At 40.0% G+C, this 20,493-nt stretch overlaps 1 protein-coding gene across 2 annotated transcripts in view; it reads right to left on the reverse strand.

Annotated features, from left to right (window-relative positions):
• Window positions 1-20,493, reverse strand: part of ERMP1 (endoplasmic reticulum metallopeptidase 1) — a 70,289-nt gene that overhangs the window by 11,804 nt on the left and 37,992 nt on the right. For both annotated transcript variants that reach the window (XM_066368101.1, XM_066368100.1), the window contains 3 exons: window positions 13,261-13,413; window positions 10,249-10,451; window positions 9,583-9,698 (listed from right to left, as the gene is read on the reverse strand). In XM_066368101.1, the coding sequence (XP_066224198.1) occupies window positions 9,583-9,698; window positions 10,249-10,451; window positions 13,261-13,413 (472 nt within the window). The remainder of the gene's footprint in view (window positions 1-9,582; window positions 9,699-10,248; window positions 10,452-13,260; window positions 13,414-20,493) is intronic.

Below are 20,493 nucleotides of genomic sequence, written 5' to 3' on the forward strand. Positions count from 1 at the left end.
AATTAAAAGGAACAAACTCCTGAAATTCAAAACAATATAGTTCCATCCCAGAAACATGCTGAATGACCCAGACCCAGACAATTACACAGTGGATGATTCCATTTCTATGAAGTTCAAGAATAGACAAAATAAATCTATGAATTTGGAAATCAGAAGAGTAGATGGGGTCAGGGAGACTGAATGGAAATGTCTGTAAGGAACTTTTTGGGGTAATGGAAATATTTTATGTGGTCACATGGGTACATGTATGCTTTTATCAAAACTAATGGAACCTATACATTTCACTATATAAGGCCTTAAAAAATATATATGTATGTATATATATGTATATGTGTGTGTGTATATATATATTTAACTCAATAAGGAAACTATAGAGTAAACAGCAGCAGAACTTTCTGTACCAGGAGCTCCAGAGAAATAGAACCAATAGGAGATATGTGTAACCAAAAATTAGGGGATATTTTATCGCTTCCTATTCATTTTTGAGATACCCCCAATTTTTGTGAGCTGTGTGTGTGTGTATATAATAGGGAGATACCTCTTTAATGAACTGGCTCATCCAATTGTAAAAGTTTGCAAATCCAAACTCTGCAAGGTCAGCTGGCAGGCTGAAGTGGAATCCCAAGGCAGTGTGCTGGCAAAAGTCTTCCTCCTTGGAGGAGGTTAGATAGCCCTGGCAGGTTGGTTCAGTGGTTAGAGCATTGGCCTCCAACTAATTGGATGAAGCCTACTACCTTATGGAGAACTATCTGTTTTACTCAAATCTACTGATTTAAATGTTAATCCTATCCAAAAAATACCTTCACAGTCAGATCTAGAGTGTTTGACCAAATGGCTGAATATCATGGCACTGCCAAATTGACACCCCAAATCAACTATCACACTTCCTAAAAAGATAGTCATTATAAAGGAAGAGACACCAGCCTAGTTTGCAATTTATAAGGAAAAAAAATCCAGCAAACTCTTAAAAGCACCTCATGATAAAATGTTCTGTCTTGATAGTTGTCTCCTTACTAACTGAGAAATGGCCAGATAGGCTAGTTTAAAAATAAAAATGCCAAGTTTAACAATTCCATATGTTTCTTGAGTGCCCATTATATGCCAGTGATTATACTGTGCATCAAAAGCAGAGATAAAGAAAAACCCATCCATGTTTGCCTCCCTTGAAATCTAATGGAAAATACAGACATAAATTAAATATATCATGATACAAAGTGATCAGTAGTAATACTGAGTTCTGTACAAAGGGAAGGAGAAATAGGATGGCAGCTATTCAGTTTGTTGGAGAAGCTGGGAAAGGAAGGTCAGATTAATCTTCAGGTTTTGCTAAGAAGAGATGGGTAGTATTTGGGTGGGAGATAGTAGCAAGAGAATATACTTCCACCAGAAATGAGAGTATGTAAATGGGACAAATGACCTGTTGGATGTAGCAAAGAAGCACATCAAGGGAAGTGCTGGAAAAAGGCTTAAAATATATACATAGGCCAAACTACCAAAAACCAAACAATCTGACAAAATATTTGAACTTATTCTGCAGTGAACTTGTATCAAAAAAAAGTTCTTTAAGGAGGAAAGTGATATGATCACGTCTATTTTTGAATGATAATATTAGAAGACTTAGAGGTCAAAACACTACTTGAGAAGCTCTAAGAGCTAACTACTAGTTTTCAACATAAATGTACCAAGAAAGGTAAATGCCAGGTCTACTAATGCCAGGCCAAATGCTGTTTGGAACTATAATGAACCAGTACCTGAACCTAAAAGTTTTTCAATTAGGCTCCTTAAAAATCATAATCAGTCTCAATTTATTTTAGCAACACTATAAATTCTCATGAAATTGTTGGTCATAGCCCTGGCAGGTTGGTTCAGTGGTAGAGCATTAGCCAGTCTGTAGATGTCCCAGTTTGGATTCTGGTCAGGGCACACAGGAGAAGTGACTATTTGCTTCTCCACCTCCTCCCTCCTCTATGCCCCCTGCAGCCACGACCCTATTGGCTCAAGTGAGTTGGCCCCAGGCACTGAGGATGGCTCCCTGGCCTCTGCCTCAAGCACTAAGAAGAACTTAGTTGCTGAGCAATGGAGCAACACCCCAGATGGGCAGAGAACATTGCCCTAGAGCGGCTTGCCAGGTGGGTCCCCAGTTGAGGCACATGCAGGAGTCTGGTTCTTTGCCTCCCCTGCTCTCAATTTAAAAAAAAAAGTGAATGAGGGAAAAAAAATAACTGTCCTGTGACTTAACCATTACTTCAAAGGTCAACTCTGTAGAATCCCAGGGAGGGAGGAATTGGGAATGGGAATGTTATAAAGTATCTACACTAAAAATAAAATAAAACAAAAGAATCTGCAGTACCCATCAAGTGGCATAGTGTTATTTGAAAGTGGACTTACTGCAGGCAAGCTCTCTAAGATGATCACTAAAAATAATTTTAACAAGTATTAATTGATAGGCTATCAGTTATGACTGTATAGTTATATTTATCATTTGAAGTTATATCAAATATATATAACTGATATGTACCTAGTATAGAGTGTTAAAATAAGTGAGGCAAAAACTAATAAAACTGAAAGAGAAATAGACAAATTCACTGTTACAGTTGATTTCAACCACCCTCTATCAGTAACTGACAAATCCAGCAGACAGAAAAATCATTAGAGATGTAGCTGTACTGAACAACACCATCAGAAAACTGGACCTATGGAGAAATGCACCCCCATGTTTATGGCAGCATTGTTCACAATAGTGAAGATCTGGAAACAGCCCAAGTGTCCATCAGTGGACAAGTGGATTAAAAAGCTTTGGTACATATTATACTATGGAATACTACTCAGCCATAAGAAATGATGACATCGGATCATTTACAACAACATGGATGGACCTTGATAACATTATATTAAGCAAAATAAGTAAATCAGAAAAAACTAAGAACTATATAATTTCGTACATAGGTGGGACATAAAAATAAGACTCAGAGACATGAACAAGAGTGTGGTGGTTACGGGGGGGGGGAGGGGAGAGGAAGGAGGATGGGGGAGAGGAGGGGCACAAAGACAACCAGTTAGAAGGTGACAGAAGACAATTGGACTTTGGGTGATGGGAATGCAGCATAATCAAATGTCAAAATAACCTAGAGATGTTTTCTCTGAACATATGTACTCTGATTTATCAATGTCACTCCATTAAAATTAATAAAAAAATTTAAAAAAACAAACAAAAACTGGATCTAATGACACTCTTAGAATCTTTACCCAACAACAGCAGAATACACATTCTTTTCAAATTCACATAGAATATTCTCCAAAAGACCACATCCTTTACCATAAAACACAACAAATTTACAATAGAAAGCATACAGTGTGTGCTCTCAGACCACAATGAAACTGAACTAGAAATCAATATTGAATAGCCAGAAAACCCAAAGTATTTGAAGATTAAAGAACAACTTCTAAGTAAAAAAAATGAGTCAAAAAAAGTCTCAAGATATTTAAAAAGAAACAACTAAATTTAAATGAAAATGCACTTAAAATTTCTGGGATGCATCAAAAGTAGTACTTAGCGTAGACCTGGAACGCTGAGGTCACCGGTTCAAAACCCTGGGCTTGCCTGGTCAAGGCACATATGGGAGTTGATGCTTCCTGCTCCTCCCTCCCCCTTCTCTCTCTCACTCTCTCTCTCTCTCTCACTCTCCTCTCTAAAAATTAATAAAAGAAAATTTTTTTTAAAAAGTACTTAGAGGGAAAAAAAATTTAGCATTGAATGCATACATTAGAAAAGATCTAAAATCAGTCTGCAACCACTTTAGTAAATTAGAAAAAAACAAGCAAATTAAGTAAACTAAGCATAAGAAAAGAAATCCAGCAGGTCTTCAAATAATATATTGCTCAATAGTGTTTCATTATAACACTGATGAGAAAATAAAAAATGGATTCCTAGCTGGGGCCATTGTCTGTGTAGAGTCTGCATGTTCTCCCTATGTCTGCATGGGATTTCTCCAGGTCCTCTGGCTTCCTCCCACATCACAAAGATGTGCATATTTGCTTAACTAGTTTGTCCAATTGTCCCAGCATGAGTAAATACTGGGTGTGTGTGTGTGAGAGAGAGAGAGAGAGAAGTCCTGGGATGGATGGGTGTTCTATCCAGGGTTGGTCCCCACCTTGCTCCCTCACCTCAGCTACCAGGATAGGCTCTGACCACCTGTGAACTTGAACTGGAATAAGCAGATTGGAAAATAATTACTTTTTTAAATTAATCTTTCTTAAATGTGTGTATAGCTCACATTTATTTCAATGTTTAACATTAGAAGTGTTTGGATCTTTATTTAGAAGTTTGGCCCTGGCCAGTGATAAGAGCATCAGCTTAGCATGTGGAAGTCCTGGGTTCAATTCCAAATCGGCACAAAAGAGAAGTGACCACCTGCTTCTCTATCCCTCCTTCCTTCCCTTCTCTATCTCTCTTCTCCTCCCGCAGCCATGGCTCAAATGGTTGAGTAAAGTTGGCCCTGGTCCCTGAGGATGGCTCCGTGGCCTCTGCCTCAGGCACTAAAATAGCTAGGTTGCCAAGCAACAGAGCTGCAGCCCAACCAGGCAGAGCATCTCCTGGTAGGAGTTTGCTGGGTGGATCCATGCGGCAGTCTGTCTGTGCCTCCCCACCTCTCACTTAATAAATAAAAATAAGTTTGGTGATGATTTTGTGACCATAATATGCCATAAGAACTTAACTCTTTTTTATATTAATTAGCCTTAATGCTTAGTTTCCAAGAACTTACCTACAATGTTAAGTGAGGACATATTGTAATGAAAATTAGAGCAGAAATCAATGACATTAAAACAGAATTATCAACAGAGAAAAATCAATGAAATAAAAACCTGGTTCTTTGAAGAGATCAGTAAAACTGATAAGCCTCTAACCAGTGTAATTAAGAAAAAAAGGAAGACACAATAAAAGAAAAGATGACATTACAGATTCCATGGACAGTAAAAGGATAATAAAAGAATATTATCAATAACTGTTTGCCTGCAAATTTGATAACCCAGATGAAATGGACCAATTCCTTCAAAGTCAATCTGCCAAAAGTCACACAAGAAGAAACAACCTGAGTAGTTCTATATTTATTAAAGAAATTGAATCAATAATTAATACCCTTCCAAAAGAGAAAACAGCCCCAGATGTGTTTACTGGTGAATTCTACCAAACGTGTAAGGGAGAAATTATACAAATTCTCTTCAGCATCTTCAGAAGATAGCTGCAGGGTGAATACTCCCTATATAATTCTATGAGGTCAGCATTACTCTAATACAGGGGTCTCAAACTCAACTCAGCATGTGGGCCGCAGAGCAAGATCACAGCCGTTCGGCAGGCCGCACTAGGTCTACAAAAGGCAACTGTTACGCAACACTTTTCTCACTGCAGTTGAAAACAAAAAAAAATCAGTACAACAAGCACAATCGTACATGCAGTTTACTCAGTGTCACAAAACAACCAGAAACTGTAGTTCGCATCACAACTGCTGTTAACTAAGCTAATATCTAGCTAGGATGCTAGAGAAATGAAAAATACAAGTAGGCCCCTAGGCTTACTTAATTTTATCCAAAATATTTTGAACTTCGTGGATTAGTCTGCGGGCCGCACAAAATTGTTCGGCGGGCCACATGCGCCCCGCGGGCCGCGAGTTTGAGACCCCTGCTCTAATACCAAAACCACTGAAGACATTACAAGAAAATTTACAGACTATTATCTCTCATGAATGAAAATATGAAAATTCTCAACATAACATGAGCAAATAAAATCCAACAATGCATAACTATATTATAAAATACAGTCAAGTGGGGTTTATTCTAGTTAGGAAAGATTAATAGTTCAACATTTGAAAATTATCCATCACATTAACAGGCTAAAAAGAAGAAAAATCACATGATAATATTAACAGACAAAAAAACCCAACAAAAATCCAACATCCATTTATAATAAAAACTCTCAGCAAACTAAAAATAGAGGGAACTGCCTCAACCTGATCAAGAAAATCTACAGAAAACCCACAGCTAACCTGATACTCAGTTGGTAAGAAACTAGAAGCTTTCTCACTAAATCAGGAACAAGGTAAGGATGTCCCTTCTTACCACTCCTTTTCAAAATTATACTGGAAGTCCTAGCTAATGCAGTAAGACAGGAAATAAAAGGCATATAGACTGGGAAGCAAAAAATAAAACTTTGTTTGCAGATGACATGCTCATCTATGTAGGAAATTCAAAAAAATCAACAAAAAAAAACCTGGAACAAACAATTACAGCAGGGTTGCAATACATGAGGTTAATATACAAAAGTCAACTGTTTTCCTATATACCAGTTGTTTTCAACCACCAATCCACAGATCTGGTGCTGGTCTGCCAGAAATTTCATGCTAGTCCACAAAAGAGTTAACCACCATACAACATTAAAGTGGTTAACTTTCATCGCATGAAATTTATGATGGACCAGCATCAGTCCATGGACTGGCAGTTGAAAACCAATGCTATACCATCAATGAACAATACTCTTTCTATTCACACCCCTCCCCAAAATAAAATACTTTGGTATAAATCTAAGATATGTACAAATCTATTTGAGTAAAACTATAAAAATATGATAAATCAAATGAGATATAGACATCCTATATCATGGATAAGAAGAGTAGATATTGTTAAGATGTTATTTTCTCCAACTTGATCTATAGATTCAAAACAATTCCAATAAAATCTCAGAAACTTATTTTGTGTATATTAACAAAGTGGCATGTGGAAAGACATAAGACAAAAAATATACTGAAGAAGAATAAAGTTGGGGAACTGATTCTACCCAACTTCAAGATTTATTGTATAGTTACAATAAACAAGACAATACACTAATGGCAAAAGAGTAGACACAAACAAGTAGAACAGAATAGAGCCCAGAAATAGATCCACACAAATATAATCAGCTGAGGTTTCACAAAAAACAGGGAATTCAATGGTAACAGGAAGAGTCTCCAACATGGTACTAAAACAATTGGAGATCCACAGGCAAAAGAAATGAATCCAGACAAAGACCATACACAAAAAGACTCTTCCACAAAAACTAACTCAAAATGCAGACCTAAATGTAAAACACAAAACTAAAATACTTCTAGAAGATAACACTGGAGAAAATCTAGAGCCACTGGGTTTGGTAATGATTTTTATTTATTTATTTTTATTTTTTTCTTCTTTTCCAAGTGAGAGGAGGGGAGACAGAGAGGCAAACTCCTGCATGCACCCCAACCGGGATCTACCCGGCAACCCCAATCTGGGGCGAAGGCTCTGTCCATCTGGGGCCAGATGGACAGCTCACAACCAAGCTATTTTTAGCACCTGAAGCAGAAGCTCCACAGAGCCTTCCTCAGCACCCAGGGATGATGTGCTCAATCAAGCCATGGCTATGGGAGGAGAAGAAGGAGGGTGGAGAGAAAGGAAAGGGGGAGGGGTGAAAAAACAGATCGTCATTTCTTCTGTGTGTCTTGACCAGGAATTGAACCTGGGACAGCCACACACCAGGCCAATGCTTACCACTGAGTGAATTGGCCAGGGCCAGGCAATGATTTTTAGATATAACAACCAAAGCATGATCTATGAAATAAAAAAACAAAAACAAAAGAAAACACCGATGAAGTTGGACTTCATTAAATTAAAACTTTATGTTCTGTGAAAAACACTATTGCCCTGGCCAGATAGCTAGATTGGTGAGAGCATCGTCCCAAAGCACAGAAGTGCCAGTTCAATCCCCAGTCAGGGCACATACAGGAACAGCTCAATATTCCTGTCTCTCTCTCTCCCTTCCTCTCTTGCTAAAATCAATAAATAAAATTTAAAAAGAAAATAAGAAAGAATGGAACCTGACCTATGCTGGTGCAGAGGATAAAGCATCAACCTGGAAAGCTGAGGTTGCCAGTTCAAATCCCTGGGCTTGACCCGTGAAGGCATATGCAGGAATTAACAACTATGAGTAGATGCTTCCTGCTTCTCCCACCTTTTTCTCACTTTCCCTCTCTTTGCCCTGGCTGGTTGGCTCAGCAATATAGCATCAGCCCAGCATGTGGAAGACCTGGGTTTGATTACCAGTCAGATCACACAGTAGAAGCAACCATCTTCTCCATCCCTCCCCGTCCCTTTCTCGCTCTCTTTCTCTCTTTTTCTCTATCTCTCTTGTTCCCTCCTGCAGCATGGCTAGAATGAGCCAATTGGCCCTGGGCGCTGAGGATGTCTCTATGGCCTCACCTCAGGCGCTGAAGTACCTCAGTGCTCAGCGGCAGAGCAGCAGCCCCAGATGGGGGTTGTCAGGTGGATCCTTGTTAGGGTGCATGCAGGAGTCTGTCTCTCTGCCTCCTTGCCTCTTACTTGTTTAAAAAAAAAAAAAAGAATGAAAGAAGGACAAGCCAGACCAGGAGAAAATACTTGCTAAGTACTTATCTGGTAGAGGACTTATATCCATATATACAAAGAACTTTTAAATCTCAACAATAAGAAAACAACCCAATTAATAAACAAAAGATCAAAACAGATGCCTCACAAAAGATATATAGACGACATATGAAAAGATGCTAAATATCATGTAGTGTTAGGGAATTGTAGATGAAAACAATGAGATATTACTACATTATCTCCCAGAATGGCTAAAATCAGAAACACAGCACAAAACGCTGTTGAGAATGTGGAACAACAGGAGCTCTCATTCACCGCTGGTAGGAAAACAAAATAGTGCATCACTCTGAAAGGCAGTTGGGTAGTTTCTTAAAAAGACAAATAGAGGCTTACCATACCATCCAGCAATTGCACTCCTAGGTATTTATCCAAAGAAGTCGAAAACCTACATCTACAAAAAACCTGCACATAAATGTTTACAGCGGTTTTATTTCTAATTGTCAAAAACTAGAAGAACCACATTCTTCAGTAGGTGAATGGATAAACTGTGGTACATTCATGTTACTCGTTAATAAAAACAAATGAACTATCAAGCCACACAAAGACAGGAAGGTGCCCTAAATGCATATTGCTAAATGAAAGTCAATCTAAAAACGCTATACTCCCATATGATTCCAGTGATATGACATTCTGAAAAGGCAAAGCAGCAGAGACAGTAGAGAGACCAGTGGTTGCCTGGCAGAGTGGGGAGGAGAGGGATGAATAAGTGGAGGAGGTGGCAGTTTAGGGCAGTGAATCTATTCTGTGTACTGTAATGGATTCATCTATCAAAACCCACAAAACTATACAACACAAAGAGTGAACTGAACCTTAGTGTAAAATAATGACTTTAGTTAATAGTAATGTATCAATATTGGCTAATTTTTTATAAGAAATGTACCACACTAATGCAAGGTGTTAATAGGGGAACCTGTGGGGGCAGGAGAGTAGCTGGGGGAACTCTACTACTCAATTTTTCTATAAACTTAAAATTGCTCTAAAAAATCATAATCAGCTGTAATTGTTTTTAGAAACATTAAGCTGCTGGGCACTATTATAAATCTGAGAAAAAATATACATGCTTATTAAAAATTTTAAGAACTGAAGGTAAGAAGAATAAACTGTCATATGACTTGCCTGATGCTTCAAAGGTCAGCTTTACAGAATCCCAGGGTGTCTGTTCTTTGGATACAAGTCTGAAATGAACAGTTTCTCTTGGAGAAACTTCTGAAGCAGGAAGATACCAGCTTTTCCTATTTGGAAAGGAATTCAGTACTCAATTATTTCAATAATACTTAGGATGCATGTGCTCAGGATATATGAAACACATTTGGGGCATTAAAAAAACAACTCTAATAGATATAAGTAATGCCAATTCCTCTGAAGCCCAGTTTATTTCAAAAGAAAACCTTCCCAAAGTTAAGAATAAAGGATCCCAGGTGATCTTGATTCCATAACCCAAATTATTCTCATCTAATCCTTCACTACCAAACTGTAAAAATTCCCCAGAAATGAAACAACTTGAACTTGACGCTTAACTGCTATCTATCAGATCAGTTAAGAGGGCCATCCTTTCTAACTATCGAGGTTTCTAGAGGAAGACTTTCTAAATTTGAAAAAAGCAAAACTACATTTTTGAATGCTTCATTGCACTGAAGAAACAGAACATTTGCAATGATAGGGGGAAAAAAAGTATAAACAGCACTTTACTGCTCTGTTAATCAGTTTAAATAATGAAATGCTGATACAGTGATAGGACTTGAAAACAAACTCCCAACTAAAGCAGAAAAGCAGTGAACCAACCTGTTCAGAAAGTGCACTGGAAGATACCATGGGAAACCACATAAAGGTGCATTCTCCTCACAGTGAGCTCGTATGGTGTGATTGATCTCTGGAATGTGAGGTGTTATGTGAGACATACCGGTGTAATCAAACCCATTGATCCATATTCCAGAGTCCTGTTTAACTACTTTTCCATCCAGGTCATGAAATGTTCGTGTCATATGCTGAAAAGAACAAGACTAATGAGAAAACTAGAGTTGGAACTCCTTCAGCCACATCCCACGCCAGGCTAACAAAAATGAGGAAGTCTGACAAGGGCAGGACACCAGGCTGCTGTGGAGCGACAGGAGCCACACACATGCTGAGGAGTGTGTGCCACAGGTTCCTTTAGGAAAGTGTTTAGCACTCCCTAATAAACACGCACATCTCTTCAAGCCAGCAATTCTACTTCTGATATGTACCTAGAGGAACTTTTGCAAGGCACAAGACTGTTCATTCAACATGTCTCATCTTAGCAAAAACTGGGAACAAACCAACTACCCATTAACAGAAGAGCGGGCCGTCAAACTGGGGCATCATCCTACAACAGATGTCTACCCAGCAATGAAAACAATGCACCACGGTGACACAATCAAACATGCTCTTGGGCAAAAGAAAATTTATGGTATGGCTTTACCTGTAAAAAGATCAAAAACTGTGTTGTTTTTAGGGATTTATACACAGGTGGCAAAATAAAGAAAAGTAAGGCAATGATTAACTCCAAACTTCAAGATAGTAGGTGAGAACTTCTTTGTGGGCTGGGGGAAGAGCTGGATCAAGAAGGGATATTTCGGTTTTCTTAGGTATTGCTGTTTTTTCTTTTCAATTCAATGATTGATTATTTTATTATTTTATTTCTTACAAATTTCATATAAAATTTGAAAACCATGAACACTAGAACTTTTAGATAAAGACTTAAAACAAATAGTATACACATACATTTCCCTTTCAGTGTGTGACATGAGGATAATTCATATGCAGAGAAAATAAACAGGAATCACCACTCACCACTAGATGACAGCCTTGTGCCTAACAGAATTCTATGAAAGGCCACCACGTTCCATCTGGAATAGCTTTATTAACAATGGAAAGCAGCCTAAAGAATATCAAACGGAAAGAAAAACGGCTGCAGAGGGCAGGGTTCAGTAAACTATAGTCAGTAAACAGGCCAAATGGCACACTACTCTTTTTATAAGTAAAGCTTTATTGGAGCATAGACATGCTCATTTGCTTAGATATTGTCTATGGCTGCTTACTCTAAAAAGAATAGTTGTGACAGAGACCACAGGGCTGGAAGATCTTAAAATATTATATGGTCCTTTATAGGAAGAGTTCATCAACTTCTGACACTGGGGAAGAAACAAACCCCAAAACCAATCAGAATAGTTTTTAAAAATAAAAACCTGACTTTTCCTAAATAGTACTGATGTAATTAACTATAAAAATTAGCAAGGCCCTATGCTGTACACCTAAAACTAATAAAATATTGTGTTGGGCCCTGGCCAGTTGGCTCATGGTAGAGCGTCGGCCCGGTGTGTGAAAATTTCAGGTTCGATTCCCAGCCAGGGCACACAGAAGAAGTGCCCATCTGCTTCTCCACCCCTCCCTCTCTCCTTTCTCTCGGTCTCTCTCTTCCCCTCCTGCAGCCAAGGCTCCACTGGAGCAAAGCTGGCCTGGGTGCTAAGGATGGCTCCATGGCCTCAGCCTCAGGTGCTAGAATGGCTCCAGTTACAATGGAGCAAAGCCTCAGATGGGCAGAGCATCGCCCCATGGTGGGCTTGCTGGGTGGATCCCCAGTTGGGCACATGCAGGAGTCTGTCTGTCTGTCTGCCACACCAACCTCACCCCCAGCTTCTCTCTTCAGAAAAATAACAAAAAAAAAATGTGTTAACTAGAATTTTAAAAAATTTTATTTAATTAGCAGTCATGGGCCCTGGCCAGTTAGTTCAGTCGGTTAAGAATGCTGTTCCAAAAAGATAAGGTTGTGGGTTTGATCCCCAGTGAGGGCACAAACAGAAAGCAACCAAAGAATGCACAACTGAGTGAAACAACAAATGAATGCTTCTCTTCCCACTCCCTTCTCTCTCCCTGTCTCTCTAAAAAAAATCAATAAAAATTCAGCCCAGCCAGATAGCTCAGTTGGTTGGTGCCTCGTTCTAGAGCATGCAAGTTACCAGTTTGATTCCCTGGTCAAACATTAAATCTTCTAAAAACTAGCTGTTCTTCACCAAAGGTTTTGCCAATTGTAAAATGTCACATAAAATGTTATCATCCTCCAGGAATATAAACAAGGAATAGTTGACCCTTTTCAAAATCCCTCTGATATTTAAACTCAAATATTATTATTTATTCAAGTCCTTGAATAACTATCTAGGTTGTGACTCTTGGCTTTTCTGTTGGGCCACTCCCAACCTCTAACAGAGAAGATGACTAGAAATAAAGCAGCTAAATCCTTTTTCTTGCTTTATAGTACCAGCTCTAAAAAGTGTACAGAAAAATTTGAAATCTTAAAACGTTTTAAATTAATTTTTATTAAACCCTTTCCAAATTATTTTCATTGTCACCTATTACTTTGCTACCTAAGGTAAATTTTACTAGCATTTTAAAATATCTACTGTATTTTTTTGCCAGTTGATAGTTCAGATTTTTACTGGTCTGCAGATAGGTCTACAATCTGTACTCCTAAAAGCTCATTACTCCATGATACGTAAGTGCTCTTGTTTTTCCAATTAGGTGCATTTTTACAATCTGAACAGTAATAAAAACAACAAGCAGAAATTTCTAATTTGGTCTCTTAGGAGAAGTATGTGTAGCTGATAAGAATGCCTCTTGATGGTTAGTCTTTTCCTTGCTGTCTTACACAAAGTAGCCAAGTACAACTAAAAAGGTCAACAGTAGAAATGTCAGGTAGTTTTCCTGTTGATTAGTGAAGCTCAAAACACATAAGGCTTTCCTTTCCAGAATATCAAATAGTTCATGCAAAACTGCTCTTACCTGAAGAAACACCCTCTTTGGCTTTGGACTGGTGGGACTGGAGCTGTACGGGAAAAAAGTTCCACTGCAAACAAGGAGGAATGTGACTGCACACACCAAAGTTAAAGTTAGCATGGTTTTTTTTGTGCTTTTGGCAAGATAGATGAAGTTAATCTAAAACACAAAATACGAAAATAGAAAAATTACCACTGGCAAAGGGTGGCTTTAACTGACTTTATTTTGTAACATTATCTAACAGATATTGAAGAAATTTATCAGCATATGCTAACATACTCCACTACCCAGTAAACAAAGAGCTAATTATGAGGGATTTCCATCACAAGTCAGAACCTAGATAAATGAGAAACGCCCCCACCTGCCATGATGGTGCCTTTTCGACAGGTGGCCAGGAAACAGAAATAAAACAGTCGCTGCTCAGTGGCAAGGAGACTAAAGGATGCCTGTAGTCATCACCAGTCAAACCATGACCTCATCCTATTTCCTATTCTATCAATCAGTGTGCTTTTACACTACACAGCAGACTATTTAACTATCAAAACATCGTGTTATTGGGCTTTTACTAAAGAAACAGAGATAAAGCTCTTAAGCATAAGATGGCCTATTTCAATAAAACTAAATTTCATTCATAATGTGCTAAGTACAGGATTCATCTAAACTAGGATTTAGATGTACTTCCAATACTTTGCCTATGTTCCTGCATTTTAGAAAAAACCACAATGCATAGTACTGTCCCTCCTCCTCCAATACCAAAGCCAACACAATTGTGGGAGACTGCAAGTGGCAAAGCCTTATTAAGTCCGAGGCTTAGCAAAAGGTTAAGCTCCCCCCCACATTCACTCCTCCGTATTGGCTATAAAGTTGAATATTTGCACTCATCCCAACCCCCTACCTCACTTGCTTGGTTAAGTTGCTAAAGGCTGTTGTTCTCCACACCTCCATGTTAGCTATGTGGCTGGACTGTTTCTACTTGTCATATTCTCCATGTCCCTCAGAGATACTGGAGGCAGTTTTCTTTTTATCCTTTGTTTTGTGAAGTTAAGATATTATGTAGGGTAGAGGGTTTTCTGCACTTAGGACAGGGGTCGGGAACCTTTTTGGCTAAGAGAGCCATGAACACCACATATTTTAAAATGTAATTCCGTGAGAGCCATACAATATGTTTAACACTAAATACAAGTAAATGTGTACATTTTATGTAAGACCAACACTTTTAAAGTACAACAAGTCTCTGAATTCTTTTTATTTATTTATTTATATTTTTTACAGAGACAGAGAGTGAGTCGGAGAGAGGGATAAACAGGGACAGAGACAGGAACGGAGAGAGATGAGAAGCATCAATCATTAGTTTTTCATTGCGTGTTGCAACACCTTAGTTGTTTATTGATTGCTTTCTCATATGTGCCTTGACTGTGGGCCTTCAGCAGACCGATTAACCCCTTGCTGGAACCAGCGACCTTGGGTTCAAGTTGGTGGGCTTTTGCTCAAACCAGATGAGCCCGTGCTCAAGCTGGCGACTTCTGGGTCTCGAACCTGGGTCCTCTGCATCCCAGTCCGATGCTTTATCTACTGCGCCACCGCCAGGTCAGGCTGAATTCTTTTTAATAACGTTGTTATGCAGTTGCTAACCAATGATGAATAAAGTACTTCTTACCATTAATGCGACTTCTGGTGCTGCATGGTTTTGCTGATGGCTTTGTAGTCTGGTTGATAGGTGGTAAGGTTAAGCTTCATGCAGGCATTGAGAATTCTATCCATTAAACGTGACCGTAGGTTGGTCTTAACGTTCTTTAGATGTGAGAAAGACTGTTCACATGCATACGTAGAGCCAAACATTGTCAGTACAGCAATATTCACACGCTGCAGTGTGTGGTATGTGACGGGAAGCACATTCCAAGTTTTGACAATCAGCTGGTCCGCGGGTTGAAGTTCTTTCATTTCTCCCCACTTGTGTTTGCTCGTCAACTCTGCTTGCTGTCGTGCAAGTCTTTCCAAATCTTCATTCAGTGACTTGAACTTATTCACCCATGTCTGAGGCCTTCCGGTCAGCAGTTTGTAGCTCAAAATCTCTGACCGAGCCTGACCAGGCGGTGGCACAGTGGATAAAGCATCGGACTGGGATGCAGAGGATCCAGGTTCGAGACCCAGAGGTCGCCAGCTTGAGCGCGGGCTCATCTGGTTTGAGCAAAAGCCCACCAGCTTGAACCCAAGGTCACTGGCTCCAGCAAGGGGTTACTCAGTCTGCTGAAGGCCCGCGGTCAAGGCACATATGAGAAAGCAATCAATGAACAACTAAGGTGTTGCAATGCGCAATGATAAACTAATGATTGATGCTTCTCATCTCTCTCTGTTCCTGTCTGTCTGTCCCTGTCTATCCCTCTCTCTGACTCACTCTCTGTCTCTGTAAAAAATAAATTAAAAAAAAAAAATCTGACAGAGACACCGGGAATGTAACTCAGGTCGGCGCTGTCCACTGCACACTTGTGTGGATGGGTGATGAATTTACAAGACGAGTGCGCTCACGAAATTCTCCAAAGCACGCTTTGAATGACTGCAGGAGATTAGATGTGAAGCCCGCTAGCTGCTGGAGATCAAGATGTTGAGCAAGGTCACTTGCTGTGCATGCATCTTTAAACTTTCCCAGTTTTTCAAAGTGTAGTAAATGACCTGTTTCAATGTCAGCGATGAAGAGTTCCAGCTTGTTTTCAAATGCAAACCCTGCTTGTTGAAGGGATAAGACTGTATTTCCAACACCTTGCATTTTCACATTGAGCTGGTTCAGATGTTCAATCATGTCCACGAGATAGTAGAACTTCAAAAGCCACTCAGTGTTAGCTAACTCAGGATGCTCGACATTTTTCATTTCAAGAAAAGTCCAGATTTCACTCAGACAAGCCGCAAAACAGCTGAGCACCTTCCCTTTAGACAACCAACGCACACTGCTGTGCAGAAGCAGACCAGGATGATTATTCCAACTTCATCCAGCAGTGTTTTAAACTGGCAATCATTTAAATAAAGCTCAGGCAACAATAAAGTTGACCACCTAAAAGACCAGCGACATCACCTCACCAGGCTGCTCTCCAGACATCTGAGCACAAAGCGCCTCCTGATGTAGGATGCAGTGAAAACTTAGGATGGGTCTCTTCATGTTCACGAAGAAGTGCTATGAATCCTGTTTTTCCCCACCATGCATGGAGCACCATCAGTACACACTGAAATAAGTTTATCCATCAGTAGATTTTTTTCTTTAGCGAACTCAGTGAAAGACTTGAATAAATCCTCCCCTTCTTGTTATCTCTTTCATAGGCAAAACAGGAAGACTTTACTCATGTAGTGTGTCACCAACAGCATACCTTGCAATCACGCTGAACTGGGATAAATGGCTTACGTCTGTTGACTCATCCAAAGCGAGAGAAAAGAATGGTGCTGCATTTATGTCCTTCACTTGTGTTGCCTCACTTTGATTTGCCATGATGATGATACGGTCATGAACAGTTCTTGCCTACAGAGGCATGTCTTTTATTCGTTTGATTATCTTGTCTTTATCCGAAAAGTCGTCAAAAAGTTCACTGGCAACATCAAGCATGACCATTTTGGCATACTCCCCATCTGTGAATGGCTTTCCGTTTCTCACAATTGCTAAAACACCAGCAAAGCTAGCCGAATTCCAGTCACCTTGTTGGGTCCAAACACGGAGTTGCTGCTGACTAGCTTGCACTCTGCACAGTAGCTCTTGACATACTTTCTTCCTGCTGTCCCCCACTGATTATTTCGATGCAAATGTAGTATGGTGTGTGTCGAAATGCTGCTTTATATTTGACCGTTTTATCGATGCAATTTTATCATTGTCTATTAGACACAATGTAGAACCTGCTCTCTCCACAAAGGCAAATTCCTCTGTTCATTCCTGCTGAAAAGTATGATACTCCTCATCATCTTTTCTTTTAGCCATCTTCTTCATCAAAAGGGTTTCTGCAATTAGTTAGCTGACTACTTGATTAAAAAAAGAGAATTTTACTTCCTGACCTCACAACGACCCATGTACGTTATGCATTATCCAATAAAAATTTGGTGTTGTCCCAGAGAATAGCTGTGATTGGCTCCAGCCAACCGCAACCATGAACATGAGCAGTAGGAAATGAATGGATTGTAATACATGAGAATGTTTTATATTTTTAACGTTATTATTATTTTTATTAAAGATTTGTCTGCAAGCAAGATGCAGCCATCAAAAGAGCCACATCTGGCTAGCGAGCCATAGGTTCCCACCCCTGATTTAGGAGAATTCTTAGGTTGCCTTGGAAATGTGACTTTGTTTTAATGATCTCTTTGATTTGTTAATGACTTCACTTTGCCCTATAAATACAGCAGGTAGGAGGGTGGAGACTCGCTTTTTGCAAGCTATCTTCTAGGTTGCAGAGAGTCCTCCTGAGCCCATCTTATTTCTCTTTAAGCCTATTTTCTTAATCCACGCTGTTACCACTCATGACCTGGAATTACTAGCCGCACTGGGTCCAGGCACACAATTAAAAAATATATATCCAAATTTGGTCAGTTTCAAGGCAAGCCTCCAGAAACTCCTAACTAGGCTTATTAAGGGTAATAAAATCACTGAATTAAAATTTTAGGGGACACATATGACTCAGATCCCTTAGGAGTTCTGAATGAGCCACTTTGAGAAACCATGAACTAATCCCAGCTCCCCCTTATTATCTACCCCCTCGGTTCAATAAGCAGAAAGGAAGTATGAAAAATATTTTTCAAATGAAAATAGAAAATTAAGAAAATATTCATAACCTCCATATACTCTACTACATAAAATTATTTATAACTACAGTATAACAATATCCCATGTTAATTGATCACTTGACAGACATGTAATTGCTTTCTAGCAAATATATTTAGTAAATACCCAAGGGCTAAAAGAAAAGCTCAATGAAATACGCATTGTGGTTCAATTCTCCATTACCCAGAGAGAATGAGTTCACTCTATTAACAAGCCACTTCTTTAATGCTACTACCCATATAAAATAATGATGAGAATGATAGTCCACAGCATCAAAGAGCAGCAGAACTATAATGAAAATTAAATGAAATTTCCAAGTATGCCAAGAGGCACTCTCTAAAAGCTTTCCTAATAAAATACAATTTAGAAGACAATATACTTTAATCCTCTTTTTATGGTTTCCAAGATTCCATGCTTTGGGGTCATTTTCAATTTTCAGAGTGATGTTTTCAGAGTTCATTTTGAACCCTTCCATATGCAAAAGAACTGAGATGCCCATTCATTGGCTAACTTAAATACTGAGGGGGGCAAAGGGAGGAGTCCAGTTTATAATTTAGCTGAGTCTAGATTAGAACCTAATCTATACATGACAAAATTCCACCATCTTTAATCCTCATACAACAGCAAACCTACCTAGAAAGATGTACAGAGGATTTAAAGGTTTTTTTGTTTTTGTTTGTTTGGGGTTTTTTTACAGGGAAAGAGAGAGAGTCAGAGAGAGGGATAGATAGGAACAGACAGACAGGAACGGAGAGAGATGAGAAGCATCAATCACCAGTTTTTTGTTGCGAGACCGTAGTTGTTCATTGATTGCTTTCTCATATGTGCCCTGACCACGGGCCTTCAGCAGACCGAGTAACCCCTTGCTCGAGCCAGCGACCTTGGGTCCAAGCCGGTGAGCTTTTGGTCAAACCAGATGAGCCTGTGCTCAAGCTGGCGACCTCGGGGTCTCGAACCTGGGTCCTCTGCATCCCAGTCCGATGCTCTATCCACTGTGTCACTGCCTGGTCAGGCAGGATTTAAAGGTTTAATATTCAAACCAAAATAAGTAAACCCTGAATGCAACAAAATACATTTCAGGATTTTCCATCCATCTCTGCAAATACCAGTAAGGACTTTATCATTATATTAAAGGTAAAATGGGCCCTGGCCGGTTGGCTCAGCAGTAGAGCATTGACTCAGCGTATAGATGTCCTAGGTTCAATTCCCAGTCAGGGCACACAGGAGAGGTGACCATCTGCTTCTCCCTCCCTGGCCCTCCCTTTTCTCTCGCTCTCTTCCCCTCCCTCAGCTATGGCTTCATTGATTCGAACACATTGGCCCAAGGCACTAAGGATGGCTCTGTTAAGCCTCTGCCTCACAGTTAAAAACAGCTCAGTTGCGAGTGGCCCCAGATGGCAGAGCATCGGCTCCAGATGGGGGTTGCCGGGTGGATCCCAGTCGGGGCACATGCGGAGCCTATCTTCCCTACTCTCACTTAAAATAAAAAAATAAAAATTAAAGAAAAATAAGGTAAAATGGCTGGAATGCTCAGATTTCTTTTAGGACTAATACAAATGACCTCAAACAACAGTGTGCAACGGTGTATATGCCATTGCATATACAGCTATATTACTGGCTATTTAAGGGACCTTCCATGGATAATGCTGATAAGGCATGTGGTGTTCTCACCTGCTGTCTCTAGATCCTAACTTTTTCCACACAAGATGCCCTTTACTACATTAATATGAGAAAGATCACAATAATCTCTACTGAGGAAAGAACTATAATAAAGTCATAACTACTTTTTCTATTTGGTCCCCTAGTCTCAATTTTCAGTGTACCTATGGGTATTCAGTAAGTACTTCTTTTTTTTTTTTTTTTTTTTTTTGTATTTTTCTGAAGCTAGAAACGGGGAGAGACAGTCAGACAGACTCCCGCATGCGCCCGACCGGATTCCACCGGGCACACCCACCAGGGGGCGACGCTCTGCCCACCAGGGGGCGATGCTCTGCCCCTCCGGGGCGTAGCTCTGTCACGACCAGAGCCACTCGAGCGCCTGGGGCAGAGGCCAAGGAGCCATCCCCAGCGCCCGGGCCATCTTTGCTCCAATGGAGCCTTGGCTGCGGGAGGGGAAGAGAGAGACAGAGAGGAAGGAGAGGGGGAGGGGTGGAGAAGTAGATGGGCGCTTCTCCTGCGTGCCCTGGCCGGGAATCAAACCCGGGACTTCTACACGCCAGGCCGATGCTCTACCACTGAGCCAACCGGCCAGGGCCAGTAAGTACTTCTTGTTCTCAGGAATTCCAATAAAAAAATGCCTCACAACAGAGCCCTACCTCCCCTAGAGAGGCCAGGCCAGAGCCCCGAGTCCTGGATAGTGTGGACACTATGCCAGGGCAAAACTCTGCTTAAAGCTTGCTCTACCAAATGGGTGTCTGGTTGTCAACTCTGCATCATGTCTTCTCTTCCCT

Source organism: Saccopteryx leptura, chromosome 2 (assembly GCF_036850995.1).
Source record: "Saccopteryx leptura isolate mSacLep1 chromosome 2, mSacLep1_pri_phased_curated, whole genome shotgun sequence".
In the NCBI taxonomy this organism is placed as follows: domain Eukaryota; kingdom Metazoa; phylum Chordata; class Mammalia; order Chiroptera; family Emballonuridae; genus Saccopteryx; species Saccopteryx leptura.